The sequence below is a fragment of the Zalophus californianus genome, chromosome 7 (assembly GCF_009762305.2).
Source record: "Zalophus californianus isolate mZalCal1 chromosome 7, mZalCal1.pri.v2, whole genome shotgun sequence".
Lineage (NCBI taxonomy): Eukaryota > Metazoa > Chordata > Mammalia > Carnivora > Otariidae > Zalophus > Zalophus californianus.
In genome coordinates, this window is record NC_045601.1 from 132,198,973 (window position 1) to 132,220,202 (window position 21,230).

General features: G+C 39.3%; 1 protein-coding gene across 4 annotated transcripts in view; it reads left to right on the forward strand.

Annotated features, from left to right (window-relative positions):
- PHACTR1 (phosphatase and actin regulator 1) overlaps positions 1-21,230 on the forward strand; it is a 551,155-nt gene that overhangs the window by 39,701 nt on the left and 490,224 nt on the right. For all 4 annotated transcript variants that reach the window (XR_003521322.1, XM_027601439.2, XM_027601442.2 and 1 more), the window contains exon 3: positions 4,070-4,216. Coding sequence is in view for 3 of the 4 variants with exons in the window: in XM_027601439.2 (XP_027457240.1) it covers positions 4,070-4,216 (147 nt within the window). In the remaining variant the exon portion in view is untranslated. The remainder of the gene's footprint in view (positions 1-4,069; positions 4,217-21,230) is intronic.

Here is a 21,230-nt window from a genome sequence, read left to right on the forward strand (position 1 = left end):
GGGGGCCTTGAAAATCTACATTTTAACAAGTATTCTAAGTGATATAAATGTAGGGGTGTCCTAGAAACACACTTTGAGTAATATTTTTAAAGTTTCACTTACCTGAAGAGTTTTCTTGATTAGGATGGATTATTGCTCTCTTCTTTCTTCCTTCTCTTCCCACCTTCATCTTCTTCCATGCTAGTGATAGATGTATAAAATATTACTTTTTTTGAGCACTCTATTTTGCTGCTTCTCTTTCTCTGTCTCTAGGTCTGGAGATAACATGCATGTATGGGGTCTTCAGTGTTAAAATATTGACTGGCTTTAGAAAAGAAAAAAATCCTCATCCTGAGTCAGCAGTCCTACTCAAAAAGAAGAAATCTTTTTTCCAAAAGTATATTCAAAAGTTGTTGAGATCACAGTTGAATTCAGTTCTTTCTGTATACACACCCACACCCACACCTGCACACATACAAACAGTCATAGGGGTGTTGCCACATGATGTTTGAAACAGTATGAGGGGAAAAAAACAGATTCTAAAGATGCACAGTTGTATAAAATAAAACTTGAATAATATGAAATCACTTGAAAGAAATATGGATACCATGTGGTTTCCCAAATATGGTTAGTTCCAAATCAAAGGAACAATATATTTTCTTAGATTAAGGGACAAAATATGCCATGGATATTCATGGAAGGAAGAAGAGATAGAAAAATAGCTGCGAATATCATAGAGTATTAGAGCTGGGCGGGGCCTTTATGATCGTTATTAGCTGACCCTGCCATTTTTATAGCTGACGTGACAGATCCAACCTGGTAGAGTGAGTGACTTGCCCAGTGTTACTTGGTGAGGTAGTGGTAGTACTGGGCACAGCATCCAGCAACCCAGATTGCACCCCAGAGCTTCTTGCCTGATGTCACTCAAATAGTTTATGATAAGAGAGCACATATATGAACGGAATCCCAGAGAATAAAGAATGTGTGTATATCAGAACAAACCCACAGAAGTGAGTCCTTCAGGCAGGATGAGAGGGAGCTACATGAAATAGGATCGATTTTGTGAACAAATTGTAAGAAAGATGTGAGAAAGGAGGCAAAGTGAAAAGGAAATGGGAAAAACTAGTGAAACAAAGAAAACAGTAAATTAGGGAAGTCAAAAAATGGAAGATAATAGAAATAAAAATACAATAAATTAATTCAAGAACATGTAGACAGATGTAGTATTTTTATGTCATTTTTGTCAAAAATGTATCTAACTAGAATTGTTTCAATAATAAAATGTCCATAATGAAATCGTATGAAAGTACATTTAGACTCCTTTAAAGAAAATTACACCTAAAGTAATGGCAAAGTTAAGTTCTTAATCTTCTAAAATGCTGAAGGAAGAACACCTAGAAATCGAAAGATGTACTTCTCTATATCAAGAATCATTCAATGTAAAATCAAAGAAACACAGAGAAAGCTAGGGCTAGGTGTTTCTTCAAATGACTCTACTGGGTTTTATTTTTAAGACATGGTTGAAGAATGAAAATACAATGGGGTGGAGAATCCCAAATATTTTGAACAATCAAGTGGTACTGCCTTAATTCAAAGAGAGGTGGAGTTTTTACAGTATTCAGAATTGTTGGACTCAATTTCCTTACTTTTGCACTTCCTTAAGAGCCTGAACCTAAATGTTACAATCATAATATTTGTTTGCAACCTGACTAGCCATGTAAAAGCATTAACCTTCATGGTTCATTTGATGAGCCAAAGACTTCTGTTGTACCTCCTGGGAGAGGAAACATCCATTTTTAATCAATGTTTAACAGAGATAAACGGGACATAATCATGAGGCAAAAGTCATAGAAAAGTGAATTTTAAGTGTGGCTAAGCAACCAAATACATACACTTAGCAAACTAATATACTAGTTAAGGACACAGGATTTAAAATCAAGCAGACATAGGTTTGGTCCCCAGTTCACTCCTTACTACTCATTACTTATGTAACAACTCCTTCTTTCGCTTCTCTCCTTACCCCTCCCTCTCTTCTCCCTTCTTCTGTTAAAAGATATCTATTGAGCATTTACTATGTACTGGGTTCATGCTGTAGATTAGCGGGCGAGTTATCTGACATTGCTGAGGGAGAACATGGAAAGTTTATAGGGAAGAAATTTGTGGTGTGTGACACAAGCAAAGGTATAGATGCAGAAGTAAGCCAGACTGGGACAAATCTGAGCAGACTGGAAGCAAATAATGGGGGATGTGTTCGGAAAAACATGTTAAAGTCAGTTTGCGAAGGGCTCCGCGTGCCAGGATAAGCAATTTCAAATTAACTATGCAGATAATTGGCAAACAATTGGAAACTGAACAATTCGGAAGGACATCTAGTACAGAAAGCCAAAGGAGGAGATTACTTCAAGAATAGTTTACTATGTACTTCAGAGCAGACAACAAAGAAATGGATTTAACTGTTAAAAGGATATGATGACCACTAAAATAACTTTGTTTGGGTGGTGGGGATAGAAACTAGTGGTGGGGATGAAAGAGGGGACTGAGGGGGAAGACATGGAGCCTGTGGGGCAAGCGTTCCATGGGAAGCTTTAGCAGAATGGGAAGGAAATAGTCTGGTAGAGATTGAGAAAGCAGTGAGGCCAAGGGCAGCTATATTTTTCCCAAGATGAAGAGTTACTAGCTATGTGTGAAGTAAAAAGACCCGTGTAGAGAGACTGAAAATTCTAGGGTGCCAGAGTTTGAACTGACAGCTGAAGTGCAGAGGGAAGTCTTGCGGAGCTGGGGCAGCACTTCTTCCTCTGAGATTGAAGGGTATGACTTGACACTGAGATCTTTTTTGTAGCAGGGAGGGAATCAAGGCAACGTTTATCTGTGTACTCCAGGTGAGCTCTTATTAGAGAGTGGCAACATCAGGCTACAAAAAGACCAAGTGACTGAGACTGTAGAAAGACGAACATCAAAGAGTTTAGCCCATCAATAGATTCAGGAGGAGCATCAAACCATTCTGATTCACACTCCAGAAACCTTTCTACTTCCTTCTGTGCTGTGTAATGTGGGAAGGTTGCAGTGCAAACATTCAAAGAAATGTAAAGCGCCCTTGATCTTCACCTCAATGGCACAAGGTTATAGAGACTACAGGTCCAACGCAAAGACCATTATTTGTCGCCGAAGTCACCAAATAAAGAGAAAGTTAAAGGTTAAAATGAATGGATATTTATGTAGACATAAACACATCCTAGAAGTTAGTGATTTTAGAAGAGGGTCACTCAATTCTGTGTGAATATGCCTAGTCTACATTCAAAGCATCAACTCTGAAAACTTTATTGCTGAACTCCTCCCAAACTTGTATATACTTTTCCTCTATCCTCCACCTCCAGGGTTCAAGGGGGCAGGTAAGACAGCTTCTGAGGATTGCAGCTCTGGTTGCATCTTTATTTGAGCTCCGGTTTGGGAAAGAGGGAGCAGAGGGGTACCCTGTGTGCAGAGCCCTCCTCAGTGACCACCAGGGGCTTGCACTCCAGCAATAATAATTCCACGCAAGGAAAGCTGAAGTTTTTATATCTGGCCAGGCATCCTCAGTCTGGAGAATCCTGTGGGCTAAGGAGACCCTAGTGTGCACTTGAAGAGCAGAGTAAGTGCGTTTGGCGGGAGAGGGCACAGTGCTGACTGAGCATCTTTGCTTTGGAGTCTTCCCTTTCTCATCAGCCTATCTGTGCCAACAGCTGAAAACTGGGGCTGCGGGCAGGAGGCGGGCTGTCAATCAGGAACACTGACCCATTGGCCCTGTGGCTGCAAGAGGAGTTAGGGGAACCCTGGGCGCAAGCCTGGGATAGCCTGATCTCTGCTCCAGTCCACAAATCCTTAACGGATTTTCTTTCTCTCCCTTCACCCTTTTCTCTCCTTTGCTCTCTTTCTTTCTCTCTCCCTCTTTTTTTTTCCTTTTTCCCCTCTTTTCCCCCTCCCTCCCCGTCCCCTTCCCTTCCTCTCCCATCCCCCTCTCCCCTCCCCCTCCCCGTGTGTGAGCCTCTTCCTTTCCCCTCCTTCCCTTTTCCGCCTCTCTCCCTCTCTCTCTCCATCTCCTTCTCCCTCTCAGCTCGCCGGGCGACCCTGCTCCTGCCTCCCACATTAATGGCGGCATCTTCGGAGGATGATATAGACCGGCGGCCCATCAGAAGAGTCCGCTCCAAGAGCGACACGCCGTACCTCGCCGAAGCCAGGATCTCCTTCAACCTAGGGGCAGGTAAGGACGACCCTCTCGCCTTGCTCTCTCCCCCACCCGGCTTCCTCGTCTCACTTCCCTCCTCGCCGGCTGGCTCAGCCCCCTGCCCCTCCTTGGGTGTCCCCCTCCCGGCAGTGCCCTCCCTCCCGCCCCCCTTCCTACCCAGCCGGGCGCCGGGCTCGCTCTCTCGCTCTTTGTGTCGCCGGTATTCGGAGGGGTGTGTGTGTGTGTGTGTGTGTGTGTGTGTGTGTGTGTGTGTGTGTGTGTGTGTGTGTGTGTGTGTGTGTTGCGGAGGTGGGGGATGGTAGTGCGTGGAGCCTTACATCCGCCCAGGAGTCACACGCGGGCTTTCCCCTTCCATGAGAAGAAAGTGTTGTCAGTGGTAACAATGATCTTAGGAATCACCAAGAGCCGGATCCGGATGCAAGTGCCCTGGCTGTGGGCGGAGGGTCTGGCAAGGCTCTGCTGGTGAGGTTTGCTGGCAGGGCTACTACAGGGTGGAACTTGGTGACATTCAGACTGGTGATTTTGCTGGGTTGATACCACCGCTGGGGTGTGGGCTGGTGAGAGAGTGGGGGGTTGACAGCTAGGAACAGGACCTTATGCTTTCACCAAGCAGTTGGAGAGCAACCCTAAGGATGATGATAGTAATAACACGGTCCATAGGATACATGTTAGGTGATTTGATTTTGTCACTGGTACTGGTGCCCAAATTGGCCCAGATGGAATTAAGTGAAAAGGACAACTGAGGTAAAGGAGGGAGGAAGGTGGGAGGGAGGATAGAGAGGGAGGGAAGAAGGGATGGAGGGAAGGAAGAAGGGGCAGTAGAAAGGACTGAGGGATTCAGAAAATCAAACTGCTTCAGTTGAGACCTCTCAGGGTACCTGATAAGAGGCACCCAATGTCTGCTGTCCCCTCTGCTGCAGCTACTCCAGATTCACAGGCCGACTTCACCCTCTGTTACTAGTAGATGGTCACTATCACTGGGAGGAAGTTGTTCACCACTAACTTCATAGTGCTGCCTTTTCTGAATGCCTCCTAAGCTCCCCAGGTTGTGTCTCTTCCTTTCTAGAGTCCCTTAATATTCTACCAATTCCAGTGCAAAAAGAGTGAGGGCATTTTTCTGAAGACCCTCCCTCAAAATAGGTTTGAAACCAGTTAATACCTTTTTCTTTAGAAAACTAAATCCCTGGAAATGGAAAAGAATCAAAGTATGTGTGTGCATGTGTTGGAGCAAAGAGGACCTTCAAATGATATGTACTGTATACACTATTGAGAAGTTTGGACAAAAGAGAAAACTCTGAGTAGAGAAACAAGATGTGGTGGCCACGTACCCATATCTTCACAACTGGAAGAATGGCAATTTGAAAGTACCAAAGTGGCCAAGGTCCTTGGAGTGTTATTTTCCTGTCTTGGTGATTTGGGGTTTTGATCATATGCTCCTTGTCATTCCTAAAATGTTTTCCTCTGGATTTAGGGCTAGGGAAATGAAGTCTCTCTTGGGGGAAGCTTTGGCCATTTTTGTGGCATGCTGTAGTAGCCTATGGTCTCATTAGGGAACTCTTCATCCTTCACTTGTATGTTCCAGATTCAGGATATGGTTGTGAGGAGTCTTCAGAAGGACTGAGAAGAGTTCTTTTGTGACTGAGATTGTTTTCTCACTGAGTGATATTAGAAATTGTACCACTGACCCCTTTGCTACCACACTCTGGTATATTCCTTAATGTCTTTGGCTTAGCACAGGAGAAAAAGGGCTAGAGTGGCAGTTAATAAAGGTTGTTTACCTCGTTTTACTTTTACAACAAAACAAGAACATAAAACACTAAAAGGGAGCTTCAAGTTTCAGCCACTCCTGAGTTGGGTTGAGCCATTTTGCCACCAGATTAAATCCAGTGACTTGCAATCTTTTATTCTGGTTGAATTACTCTGGAGGCCAATTAAAAGATTGGACTTTTCAGACAAGACTAGTCTGCCTTTAATCTGGAAATAAACAAGCCCAACAAGCTCCCAGTCCCTTCCAAATGTCCGTTAGAATCCCCCTAAAAGCAAAATCAAGAAAGACACCAGCAAGAAAGAGAAATGCCATCCGGAGGATGTTGGAAAGAAGGGAGGGCGACTGCAGTGGGCTGTGTTCTGCGGTTAGGGGAGCTGTCCTCCCTCTGTGGTGCTGAAGCGAAGGACTGTGTGACAGCGACATGACTGTAAGCGGGGGAGGGGTGCCCAGTCCCTCCAAATGATGGAATCCCAGGGAAAACACAGAAGATCTAGCCACCGAAAACTTTTCTATCCCTGCCCACCTACATTTACCGCCTGTTTACTACGCCTCACGCCTACTACTCCATGCTCAAATCAGGCAGTTCTGCTCTAATTTTGTGCAGGCTGCTCACTCTTGGCGCTTTGTTTATTTTCCAGCTGGTTTCTGGTTGCTTTCCTGACGTAGTGAGATCTACTCGCAGATGTGTCTTTCCCCCGCGTTTAAAAGTAATTGTAACCCCTGGTTTAAAAAGCAAACAGCCTTGTTTATCTCCTTGAGCAGCAAGTTGTAATTAAGCTATTAGTGTCGTTATCAGCATTACTGAACAGATGAGCCTGCACACTTCGGATAAATTACATAATTTGGGCATAGAGAGAATTTTGTTTGTCTCTTAACAATAATTTATAAACAATTAAGCAAGGAAGCTTTAATCTGCCCTTTATTCCCACTCCTCTTCTACCCCTCAAATAGTCACTTACTGTTTATTCTTTCCAGAGGAAATTCTTTATTGGTTTAAACTATTTATGTTTAATATTTGCTTTCTCACACCCACTTATTATATATAAGTCCATGTTTAATATTTTAGAGGTTTAGTAATGCTTCATGGAATAAATATACATATATTCATTTTATTTGCACATCACAAAATCATTTTGGGTACCAACTCCCTTAAACTAATCTATATAGTTGCCAAATAAAGTGGACTGGGCATTTTGAATACTAATTAAATACTTAAGCATCCTTTCAACTACGTCTTGTCCCTGAGGGCACTTAATAATATCATTTCAGAAATAACTCCACAGCTTGAGTGAAGGATATCCTCCTTCACCTACAGTCCCAAGTCAGTCAAAGAATAGCACCAAAATGTGGGTCTTAAATCACTTTATGAAGATGCAAATTTCAAGTTTCAACCTAAACTAACAGAGTATAGAACAGAAATGTTCTGAACCATGACTTCCATTTTTTCTAAAAGAACCCCTTTTATAGGTTTTTAACTTCTCTTCAGCACTTAGCATATTATGCTAATATTGATAATGATTGTTTACTGAAGATAGTATAAATGCTAGAGAAAATTAAGCCAAGGTATTTGCTGAAACTTACCCAGACACATCAGATCTCATTTAAAACATTGAAAGAGGTTTTTTTTCCTGAGAAATTAAAATGTGTTATAAGGACATCGTGTAACAGAAGAATATGTTCACACTATTAGTAGCAAGTGTTTCTAATTGTGTTCTCACTTAGTAATGAACATCACTGACATTCAGCTTGTGAGAACTTACTCTGCCTCATGAGGTCATTCATTCACTGCATTGAAGTAAATGCAATGAAGAGTTGCTGCTCATCTGGTGGATGTTTTCCTATAAGCTAGTGTGTTTTATTTATCTTTATATTAAGAGCACAGAGAAGAGTATTTGATACATAGAAGTTGCTGAAACTGAAAAGTTCTCTGCAATTACACACTGAGGTGAATGGAGGTACTATGGTAAATAGGAGATTTAAGCACATCAAAAATTTCTTAGAGCATGTCAAGAGAAGGAAGGCTAGTTACCCTGATGATTTAGGATTGTTAAAAACCCAAAACCAATATTGAGCCACGAATGAAAACAGTAAGTACTTCTCTAATCATAAGGAAGTTTAACCTTTGTTGACTTTTCAGAATTGCTTTTGCATGGAGTAGATTTTAAGTTAATAGCATGGTCAGCCTCAGAATACCTATCCTCCTTGGGAGGTCAAGGTCTGTTTTAGTTTCAATGTCACCCAAGAATAGCTGTTTCTGACTTCTACTGGTCTTCTCCATTCTTTTAGGCACAGAGGATAATGGCAGTCAAATTGACTTGTTCTGGCTACCTGTAAGAATGGCTGGGTCAGCCAGATTAAGTTATAAACTGGGTCTCAGGAGATCACTTTCCTGCCTTTCTTGAGGAGGAAAACTTTATCTCTTAGCTAAATTATGAAAACCTATGATACTGAGAAGTGACAGCCCAGAATGTGCCATTATCACTTAGCAATGAGAACTGTCCCTAGGCAAAATTGTGAATATTTTCATACTCACTCAAGATTGTTTCACCAATCTGAAGGTCTTGATAAGCATCTTCCTTCACTCTTTCACTGACGAATGCCAACGTCTCCCTCATAATATTTTTTTTTTTACTGATTTCAAATTGAAGGCAGATCATATGGGTCTGGCTTTTATTTGATGGGCCCAAAATCTCCTTGAAAGTATTGCTTCTAAAAGAAAGAAGAAAGAAGAAAGAAAGAAGAAAGAAAGAAAGAAAGAAAGAAAGAAAGAAAGAAGAGAAGAAAAGAAAAAAGAAAGAAGAGAAAATACTGCTTTTCACATTCATTAGCCACAATCCAACTGGATGGCCATGTAGTTGACTAGAAGCCTCTATTATGGGACTCTCTGAGGGTCTGTTGTTAAAGCTAACCAACCTAGTAATCTCATTATGTAATGCATTTAGATGCATTATACTCCAGGCAATATAAATAATATAAACAAGGTTAAGAAAAGTAAATAATTAACAATATGAGAAAATGGGAAGCCCTTTGCTATTAATATTTAATGTGGCTGCTTACCATGTCATCGTTTCAACAACAATCCATACGTTTATGAGACAACTCAAGTACAAAATCTGTGTCACATGGTAAATTTTCTTGGGATCTTTGGTCTAGGCATTATTAATTTTTTTTAACATTTAAGTATTATATTTACTATTATCACCAAATGATAAGTTACTTGTTTAAATTTGTCTATAAGGGTATATATATTTTGATCTTATGGTAGACCATGGAGGTGTGTTTTATATGAAAAATATGAATCAAGAGTCAGAAAAACTTGATTTTAATGCATCTCTGCTTCTAAGAGCATGGGCAAGTCATTTAATTTTACTAGGCTTGATTCATTCAGCCCTAAGATGAGGGATTTAGATTTTAAGACCTCTAAAGTCTCATCCAACCTAAAAATTTCCTATGAATAACTGGTATTTCTAACTCTAGCTGTACTACTGGATATACACTATACCACTGATTTTTATATGCCGTCTTATTTATGGTATAGAACATATAGTAGAATAGCATAATTATAGCAATAATTAAAATATTTGATTACAACTAAGTTGTGAAAATATGTTTAATTGAAAGAATTGATAAATATTAACAATCAATATTAATTCTTATTAATAATGTGCTAGAAGGCACATTTACAAGCATCATTTAATTAAAATGTTTTAAGTTTGAATATTCAGGGATTAGAGTCTTTAACACGGTTGATGCTATGTAAATATTTGTTTTATGATTGAATAAGGTATTGGAGAAATCATAGCAATAAATGGAAAGTGAGAAAACTAAATATTAACCCAGTCTCCCAATTGGCATTTTAAGTTTTTTAGCCTCTCCTCTTTTATAATTAAAATAAATAGGGTGTATAAGATCTATATTTTCCCCTTATCCTTTTAAATTACCAGGGAAGGTAAATATACCCCTTTGGAATTCAGATAGAATAACCCTAACTTCTAGACACTAACTGTAAAACTTGGTCATGGATTACAAAGAATTTTTTTTCTTTTTCTTCCCAGGCATATATGGTAATAGGAGCAAATAAATTTTTTGGTTAGAATAGGTGCAAAACAATATATTCCATGCATATATTTTAATACCAAGCAAAAATATTTTAATATTACACATGGAGTTAGTTACTCCTTGATGAATTCAACTTCAATTCGTGATTATTTATTGTACAAGCAGGTATTAAGACACAAGTGGAAACAGAAGATAGTTTGTAGAGCTATTTTTCTCCTTGACTTGATAAGATGAAAAAGGGGACATGTACTATACCCAGTGTATTATGTCATGTAAACAAAAGAGGCCCTGAAAGAATTATTAATAAAGATAATATGTTCCTCATTGTATGTTACAAGAATTCTAGCATCTTTTCCCCTTTGTTTCATATCTGTCCCCACCTACTTCAGTAGGTGATGAAGTGGATGTGATTTCAGGAGGAAAAAAAGTGGGCCATGTTGACATCTTAATTGCTTTAATTTATAAGTCTTTTATATAATGTAAGATAGTTAAATAAAAGACAAAAATCAATTTTATGGCCTTATTGAATGGTAATGGATTGGCATGACTTTCTACACAGGTTATCGAAGGACAACAGGACAAATAACACTACTAGTTATTTAACATTTATGAAGGCAAGTGTTGTGTAAAAGTCTGTAGCTTTCTTATTGATCTTTTCTACCACATCTGTATAGCCTAAACTAACAATTCAGAAGCAGAATCTTTGAATAGTAAACACTTGGGCTGTAATTATAGTCATGAAGATTCAAAGTATGTCTTGGTTTTGAAACTATACTGAACTTTATTAACATGATGGTTTGCCACTTATAGACATAGAAAGCCCATTATTTCTGGATCTCTACAAAATTATGATAGCAAGTTGGTTTAATACTCAATCATGGCGCAAACAAGAGTATAGAAAGAGCTTCATTATGCTTGAATTTATCCCTATTCCATTTGGGACCCGTGCTTTGTGGGGGCAGTGAAGAAGTTTAAGAAGAAATAATAATATAATAATATTTATTCATTCAACAAATATTGAGAAGTTAAATATGTATTAGACCATGTTTTTAGACACTTGGGAAACATTAGTGATCAAAACAACATCTAACCCTCATAAATTTTAACTTCTAAAAGTGGGTTATGGACAATAAACAATATAATATTTACATACATTGTATAGTATTTTATAGGTTAAGTATTAGGGCAAAAACAAATAAAGCAAGCTAAGAGTATAAGGCACCTGGAGGCAAAGAAAGGGGTGGATTGCAGGATAGGCGACATTGAGAAGGGGGAATGAGAATGAAGTTCTCCAAAGTAGGTGAGAGAATGAGCAATGCCAGTATGGGTAGAGGACAGGGCAAGAGAGAGCTTAGGGAATGCAAATGGAAAGGCTCTGTATCTGCAGTGGTCCTGGTATGTTCAAGACCTGCCAAGGAGCCCAGGGTGGCTGGAGAGGAAATTCGTGAGGGAACCGGGACCAGATTACACAGGATCTGGTGGGTCACTGCCAGGCTTTGACTCTCCTCTTAGAGAAATATGGGACGGTGCAGGGATTTAAGCATAAGAGTAACACGATCTGAGATTTTAAAAAGGATCGCTGGGGCTGCTGTTGTATGAGCAGACGATCGTGAGACAATGAGGAAGCAGGTAAGCTGATTTGGATGCTATTACAGCAACCCAGAGAAATAGTGGTGGCTCACAACAGCAGCAACAGTGAGAAGTGGTCAGATTTTGTACGTATTTCAAGGGATAGCCGACAAGCTTTCATGGTGGATTCAGAGAAGGAAAGACCAAGAAGTCCCTTAAAGGTTTGGCCTGAGCAACTGAGGATAAAAGGGCCATTTTGGAGCATGGGGGAAGGGTCAGAAGTTCAAATGTAGACAGGTCAAATGTGAGACACCTACTAGACATCCCAGTGGAGGTATCAAATGGGCAGTTAGACAAACCTAAGGCTAAAAATAAAGTCTGGCTCAGAAATAAATATATAAGTTGTCTGCATATACAGAGTGTTCACTAACATCTACTGTGCCAAGGGCTTTATTAGCATTTGCTCATTTATATCTAATAATGACCCTAGGAGATTAGCATGATTATTACAATCCTTATTTTATCCACTTAGAAACTGAGTGACAAAGAGGTTAAATAACTTAGCAATGGTGATATAAATAATTAGGGGAATAAGGTGAAGAATTGGAATTTGGATCATCTTTTATATGATTCCAAACCCATATTCTTAATGGCCATGATTTCTTATAAGAGAGCAAGCTTATGTCAGCTTTGCCATAAGGTCACATTTTAAGTTGAACATGGCTAAGGGAAACAAAAAGAGATAGAACTAAAAAATGCATCCTAGCTCAGTATTTTAAAAAACGTTTGGCTAGGACTCACTAAGAAATGCACTTTAGGGGTGCCTAGGTGGCACAGTAGGTTAAGCCGCCAACTCTTGGTTTCAGCTCAGGTTGTGATCTTGGGGTCATGATGTCAAGCCCCACGTCAGGCTCTGTGCTGAGTGTGGAGCCTGCTTGAGATTCTCTCTCACCTTCTCCCTGTGCCCCTTCCCGCTTGAGCTCTCTCTCTAAAAAAAAAAAAGAAAGGAAAAAAAAAGAAATGCACTTTATACACCTCACTTACACACATGCATATTTATAACTAGAATAAAATACTTCTCAAAATACCTTAAGAGGTGCAAATATACTCTGATGTTTTCTATATTACCCTAGCCCATCCCTTCCCATTCTAACATAGGCTAGTTATGAAAATGTTAGTTAGAACCCATCTAAATGATTTTATAACCTACAGTCTAAAAAAACACTACTTCATTGGTAGTTTATCAGGTGCTATTTCTGAACTCAGAAACAGTATTTGCAAGGAAATCCCCCAAAGAATGTGGTAAATTCATTTTCTTAACTGGACATGAATCAAGGTGAGAGAGAAAAACCCCAGAGTCAGGGCCAACTTAGCTTTTGGGTAGAGTAGGCACAGGGCCCAGGCTCGCAATACTTTTCAAGGCCCACAAAAATGTTTTAATTTCTTGTAAAATCAAGAGAAAAAATGAATATAACCCAGCCTCGTTTATATTTGTCTTTATACCAACATAGTACGTAATAAAATGTAGTTTTTACTTTTTGTGTGTGTGTGTGGTGGTGAAAGGGGCTTTTAAAGGCAAAAATGCCTAGGAGCCACGGAAATCACAACACAGCCCTGCAGAGTGCAAAGAGGAGAAATGAGACAGACTCCTTTCTTTTTCAAGGTAGTCTAGTGGTTATGTGCAGATATACTCTTGAAACTGGACTTCTTTGTTTCAAATCCCCACTTCGTCACTTAACTATCCATCTGACTTTGGGCAAGACATTTAACCTCTCTTGTCTTCATTTTCTCACCTATAAAATGGAATTAAAAATGGGGACCATCTTGGAGGGTTTTCTGGGTTTGGTTTTGTTTTTTGAAGAGCAGATAATTTTACTAAATGTGAAAAGCTTAGAATAATGCCTGGCATATAGTGAATATTCATTACACAAAGTGGAGAGCGAGCTTCATTAGGTTTCTGTGTTTTGTATCATCCTTGTTCAATTCTTCCAAGATACTACAAAACAGAAAAGAGTGGAAAGAATGAAAAGAAAAAGAAAGAGGAAGATGTCCTTCTAGTTACCACATCTTATAAGACCAAATGAGCTACAAATTCAGGAACTTCCATATAAGGAACAAATTTTCTGAGCTAAATTTTACGTCTATTCAGTGCTTCTTGTCTGGAGTACTGAGTGAATATGACAGGTCCAAAATGAGAAAGGAAGTCACCCTCAGACTCTTAAAGTTAAGGAAATTCACATTTCATAGTCTATACTCTGACTGAAGTTGAATGGATCAACTTTGAAATATCTTTTGCAAATGGCCACTTGGAAATGGCTATGCCGGTACAATAACTACTAGGCTTTCCAGTGATCCACTGAACATAGAGGAGGTGTTTTGTGGGAAGGGGAAAAAAAAAGAGCAGAGAAAGGGATATTGGGAGAAGAAAGGAGGAAGGCAAAGAGGGAGGGAGAAAAGAGAGAGAACACAACTTTTCAGTTTGAGAACTCATCCGTGTAGGCCAGGTGAACATCAAAAAATCTCAGAATCTTAGCTTTTGAGAACCTGGAGGAGCATCTTCTCTTTCCTGAATCATGGGCACAAGTGTTCTGTGACAGGTTTGGAGACTTGCTGATCCCAAAATCTGAGTCTGCTGGTGAAGGGTTGAATCATCTCTGAATCTTTGAAACCCGTAACATGGGGATAACACTCTTTGCCTAATTTTTGTTGTTACTTTAGGGACCAAACGTGAAAATGCTTTACCAAGAGCCAAGTACTATGCAAAGGCAAGAAACAGATGTGGTCTGGGTGAATGGGACAGCTTTAGATGTCTAGCTCTGGCACAAATAAGACATGGGAATGAAAGTGTGAAAACCAGACTAATTCTACCGAAAATGTTGCCTTTGCCGTAGCCAGAAATTCAACATAGCCAAATAGCTCAGAAAGACTGACTATAGCATCTACTGATTTATAAATGTAGGCGACCTTTGTGCCTCCACTGTCAACTCTCATCATGGAATGACATGTGGCTGCCATAGAATATTATTGGCTGCCATAGAATATTATTATCAATCCATAAGACACAAAGTGCTTAAATTTTTAGAAGTGTTTGTCGTTTTGAAACTAAAAGTAACTGTACTGCACTCTAGAACCACCGACCATGTGGGGCATCAGTCCAACTTGGCCATAGGCAGGCACTCAGCCAAATAACCAAGTGCACTTTTCTTTCCCAACCTCCCCTCCCATTTTCTTCATGCTCTGCTCCTTCCCCCTACTGAATGTCCTGATTATGTGTTTTGACCTTAAACAACACACCCAAAGTTTTCAAGGCCAGATCTTCATTTCTGAGAGGAAGAGGCTCAAAGTCTAGGGCTGTTCATTACCTCCCACTCAAACCATAGAATTATACGGTTTGCACAGCTGTGAAGCCAGCTGCCCTGCATTCCCTCCAGATCTCCCCCTATGCTGCCTTCCAGCCACATCTTTGCTGTATCTGGTCATGAGGCTGGCTATAATCAGCAAGGAAGCAACTATTTCAGTAAGAAAAGTGACTTCCTCCAGCAGTTTTGGCATGGGACTCAGAGCCACCTCACATGTAAGGCAACTTCTTAGTTCTAGAAACAATTTCTCCATGTTCAACGTGTTCCACTGAAATAGAACAGGCAGAAACAAAATTAGGAGTGGATAGGTTCTTATTTTTATTTGTACTTTTTGTCTTTGTTTCACCATTGAGAGGGATTTGATTCATATAAAAGCAAAAAGTTTCAGCGGATGTCTCGGTCTGGAGGTATGATGGGCAATGCAGACCACACCAAATTGTGGTTAATCACAGATTCCCCATTATATATAATTTATGATACCACATAATTTTCGCAAGTGTATTTTACTGCATTTTGACATACAAAGATATTTGCTGAATAGGCTTTAAGCAAATTAGAGCCTTGATATATTACTATAATTTTGCAAAACTTCAAAGTGACAAAGTCTTTTTTCAAGTTGTAAAAGACCTGAGAGTTTTCCTTTATCTTCTCACGTAAGGAGTTCATTTTAAATGTGCAGACGTAAATTGTTAGTGCGGTTTCTGATGTTTTAACCAAAGGTGTTTCTTACACTCTGTGTACCACTGACTCCTTGCCACAAAAATCCTCCCCACTTTCTGAAGCAACCAGACAGCATAGTCAGTGCGCCCTTGGTTTGCTGTTTAGATGATTTGAAAATTCTGCTTTGTCTTTCAAAGTCTATTCATGTGTTTGCACCTAGAGTACGGGTAGTATTCTTTCTGGTATCTTAAGAACATTGGTATTTCTAGAAATAAAAAAAATTTGCCTGTATTTTTCATGTCCACCAAGATCTGAGTCAAACCATGTCATCTTGTCTGATGGAATAGCAACCACATATGTGGATGTGTGTGTTAAGTCGAAGACCAGCTAGAACCATCCATAAAAATAATACCAGGTCAACCCAAAGTAAGCTCAAATTAGCCTTAAACTCACTTCATTGGCCTCTCTGTTACAGCTCATATAATATGATCTGTATGAACAATTTCTGCTGTAAAGTTACCTCATAAAGAAATATATCATCTACAGTCCTTTCATAAACCCAATTATAGGAACAATTCAGGAGAGTTACAGCTACCAGGATCTGCGTTCTATCTCCTCCCTGGTTCCACTTATTAAGAACATTGAAGTGGAAATACTGAGGTGGAAAGGAAACAATGACTGAATTTAGCCAACACAGAAAAGACTGGTATAATCACTCAATCAGGCATTACTTCAGTTCTTTTATTGCCATGTTGTCAGCTTCATTTATTGTAGATGATTTGTCCAGAGAAAAGCTACCAGCAGGTCCTTTGTACACAAATATGAATATATTTTCTTTTTTAAAAAATATTTTCAATGTCTCATTGACTTTTTTTTTTAAGATTATTTGTTTGAGAAAGAAAGAGAGCCCATGTGCAAGTGAGGGGAGGGGCAGAGGGATAGAATCTTTAAGCAGACTCCACGCTGAGCACAAAGCCCATATGGAGACATGGGGTTGGATCCCGACACCCCTGAGATCGTGACATGTGCCAAAACCAAGAGTCTGTCGCTCAACTGACTGAGCCACCCAGGTGCCCCTCTCACTGACTTATTTACACAAAATTGGGTATGTTTCATTCAAAAGTGTTAACACTATTTAATTTAAATCTCATCACCATAGTACTTGGATAACTAAGATCTTTGGTGGCAAGTGGCAGAGAGAAATAGAAGAGTAGTAATTAATAAGACATCATTAATAATTGATAAAATATATTATTGAGGCAAAAAAAGTCCAATTGTGAAAGATGTGGTTCCTTTTAATCTTATAACATGGCTCAGACCAGGAGGTATTCATATTAAATTTGTTGTTCTACACAGAACTGAAATGGTGATACTGGTTTTGGAAGAAAATCACATAGGTTAGGTGAGCGCTGTGAATTGTGTAAGACTGTTGAATCACAGATCTGTACTTCTGAAACAAATAATGCAACATATTTTAAGAAAAAAGAAAAAGAAGAAGATAGCAGGAGAGGAAGAATGAAGGGGAGTAAGTCAGAGGGGGAGACGAACCAGGAGAGATGATGGACTCTGAAAAACAAACTGAGGTTTCTGGAGGGGAGGAGGGTGGGGGGATGGGTTAGCCTGGTGATGGGTACTGAGGAGGGCACATTCTGCATGGAGCACTGGGTGTTATGAACAAACAATGAATCATGGAACAGTACACCAAAACAAATTATGTAATATATGGTGATTAACATAACAATAAAAAAATAAAAAAAAAAAGGCATAGTAAGGGACCAAGTAAAGAAGTGGATGTTAATCTAAATTAAAGCTTCTCTACAGCCAAGATTCATCATTCAGATCTGGAAGAAAATGGGAAGCATCTTATGGTTATTTGTACATTGATTCAAATATTTGATGCATTCACTGCAACTGGGCACATAGACTCAGCAACACTGGTGTATATTAAAGTGGATGTAATTTTCTTTCCAGTTGCTGGTTCTCAGAGGACTTTATTCTCTGTCAATCTCTACAAACCTCAAATATGGTCCAATAACCACAATGAATCTTGAGTGCGTTTTAGTGTCTTTTCTAAATTATAACTGGTTTCATTTCTCTTGTGATTGCTCTTTGGTGACCCTAAAGAAAAAGAATTGTGTTATTTGTGTGGGTTCATAAAAATATAATTTTTTCCATAAGTCCTCAGTTTCCATAAATCTGTTGCTGAGGTTCACTGATTTTTCCTCCCCTGAGGGGGAGAACAGTTTCAAGTCTTAGGTCCACCTAATTTCTCCCATTACATTCCCAGCTCTGCCTAGTGAAAGGACCAAATGCCTTACTGTGGTGAAGGTCTAGAGGCTGTACTGTTGGAAGCAGATCAAGGAGGCAGGGTGGCAAGTAAAAGGTAGAGCTCTAGTCTTCCTAGGGATAAATTGTCAAGAGGGCCCACTGACTTGAAATATAAGGTCATACATAGAAGGAGAAAAATGTTTGGAGATTATTGATTCACATGGGAGCTTTGGTTAGGTAAAGTTGTTGTGTGACTCTTTGACTGTTCTTGAAGTATTGCATATAAAGGGAGAAGCACAGATATGTCAGACAGACCTGAGTATGAATTCTGACTCTGTTGGGTGAGTTTATTATCTTTATGAATGTCTGATTGCTTACTTATAAAATGGGCATATTCATTTCCCAGGGTCGTGAGAATGACTTTAAGGGGGAATATAAAGTACCTGGCATAGTAGGTGCTCAATAAACACCTTTCAAACCATTCAACCAAGAAGTATGTTCAATTTAGTTTAGTAACATAAAAATCTCAATATTGTATCACAGTGACAATTATTAGATTAGCCAAAGTCCCCTTATAAAATAGGTTAGGAAAATGGAAAGGAAAGTACAGAGACTTTCCCTCTACTCCCTGCTCCCACACATGGAGAACCTCTCCCATGATCACATCCCCCACAAGAGTGGGACATTTGTCACAATTGATGAACCTACGCTGACATGTCACTATCACCGAAAGTCCATAGTTGACCTTAGGTTTCACTCTTGGTGTTGTACTTTCTGTGGGCTAGTCAGATGTATACTGGCATGGATCCATCATTAAAGTATCATGCAGAGTATTTTCACTGCCCTAAAAATCCTCTGTGATCTGCTTATTCATCTCTCTTCCTATCTCCCATCCCTGGCAACCGCTGACCTTTTTACTGTCCTTATTGTTTTGCCTTTCCCAGAATGTCATAAAATTGAAAATGTACTGTTTGTAAACTTTCATATTGGTTTCTTTCATATGCGTTTAAGGTGGTATGCATGTAAGGTTTTTCCATGTCTTTTCATGGCCTGATGGTTCATTTCTTTTCTTTCACTGAATAGCATTTCATTGTCTGGATGGATCACAGTTTATTTATCCATTCACCTCCTACTGAAGGACATCTTGATTGCTTCCAAGTTTTGGCAATTATGAATAAAGCTGCTATAAACATCCATGTGCAGGTTTTTGTGTGGACATAAGTTTTCAACTCTTTTGGATAAATACCAAGGAGCACAATTGTTGGATCATATGGTAAAAGTATGTTGCGTTTTGTAAGAAATCGCCAAACTGTTTTCAAAAGTGGCCATACCATTTTCCATTCCCACCAGCAATGAGTGAGAGTTCCTTTTCTTCACTTTTTAGTAACATCTGTAGACATCTTCACACACCTGGTCCTTGTTTCTTTCTGACAGTTTCCACAAGCATAAGCTTTACAGCAAGGAGACATTTAACCTCTCAGAGTGGTCTACAGGCTAGGCAGGCCTCTCCGTATTCCTGTGTCCACCTATCCAGTCCCCTCTCTGGGAGAGTCCAGAGATATGATATTCTCTAGATTTTGAGTCTGGATCCTAAAAAACATTGAAAGAAAGGGTTATGTTGGTTTTCATTCTTAGTTCTTTATAGTTGCAGTAACACTAACAAAGAAACCATTGACTTCTCTTCATCAATACTCAGTTCATGGTTTCATCCCAAGTGATTCCCTAGACATGAAGGGAGTTTAAAAGTGGGGCGCCTGGGTGGCTCAGTTGGTTAAGCAACTGCCTTCAGCTCAGGTCATGATCCTGGAGTCCCGGGATCGAGTCCCGCATCGGGCTCCCAGCTCGGCAAGGGGGCTGTTTCTTCCTCTAACACTCCCCGCTCTCATGTACTCTCTCTCTCTCTCTCTCATTCTCACTCTCTCAAAATAAATAAATAAATCTTTAAAAAAAAAATAAAAGTGCAGTTCTGGCAAAGGAGACTAGCTGTTACTTCTAGGGATCGCAACTAGGGATACCTTTGATTTTGCCCATTTTGAAAATGCCGAAGTAGAAATGAAGCAGGTACGACCAACCGTAATCTGTTTCTCCTCATTGACCTAGCAAGTTTTTTTGTTTGTTTGTTTGTTTGTTTTTTGCTTTTTGAGCTGAACTGTAGGAACTGACATCATTGTGAAAAGATCATGGGAGTCTGCTGTTTAATATAGCTCTGAAAACTATAGCTAAATATTATAAAATAAACCACACTGAACTAGAAATAACATGCCTCTGTGTTGGACACCATCCTACATCTCTCCTTAGAGTATAAACTTGGACTCAATGGAACTTTTTTAAATGCTAGTATAATACTCAGTTCTGCCTTAAAATTCAGGGTGGGAAAATTATTAAAATATTTAAAGAACTGAGGTTAGAGAAAGCTTAGAAATTACCTGTTGCAGTGAACCCATCTTACAAATGAGGAAATTGTGTCCTAGAGAACCCCATGGTCCCCAAGAAGAGAAAAAAGAAAGAGAAAAAGAAAGTCTTCAGAATCTAGGGCATTCAAAAGCAGCTCAGTTCCAGGGTGTCCTGGCCACAAGTACACAGAGGTTCTTATGAGCCAACAAAGCACATCTCTTCCTAACTCCACGGTCAGTGATATTAATTACATCAGTGGCTTGAAATCAGCCATAGAGTGAGTATTTACACATGAAACTCAGCAAACACCACTATGAATCAGAACATTTTTTTGAGAGCTGGCACATCACAGCTCAGTTCACAGAGTTGAGCCTGTTATTTAATAGACATACTCCGAGAACCATCTGAATATACGTAAGTGGTTTAGGCCTGTCTTATTAGATGCTAAAAATATCAAAGGAAAAGTGTCAGAGTGGTTTCACTTGACCAATTTAATCTGACAACTTAACATTCTCATGTTTATTTACTTCAAGGGATCTAGGAACGTGTTGATAGATAAAATTACTTTATTATTGCTTTACTGGTATTTTAATATGGCAAAATCAATATGGCGAAGGTGCAAGATATAAGCATGTCTGTTGAAAATATGCTTTCATCTTTAGAATAGACATAAAAATGTGTGATACAACTTAACAATTTTTCATAGAAAATGTTTTATCATCTTACATTGTATTTTGGACACTTAGGAAGATGAAAGTGGATTTCTTTCTGCAGTCCTTTCACTAATAAGATCAGGGTTGGCCAGCGTCCCAACATATAATGCAGCATTTCCACATTTCCCAACTAATGCTACTATAATACATTAACTCTATTTGTAATCCAGCTTCAATCAAATAGATGGTGAGTCAATTGCAATATCCCCATAGCAGCCTTGCCAAGTGGAAAGATGCAT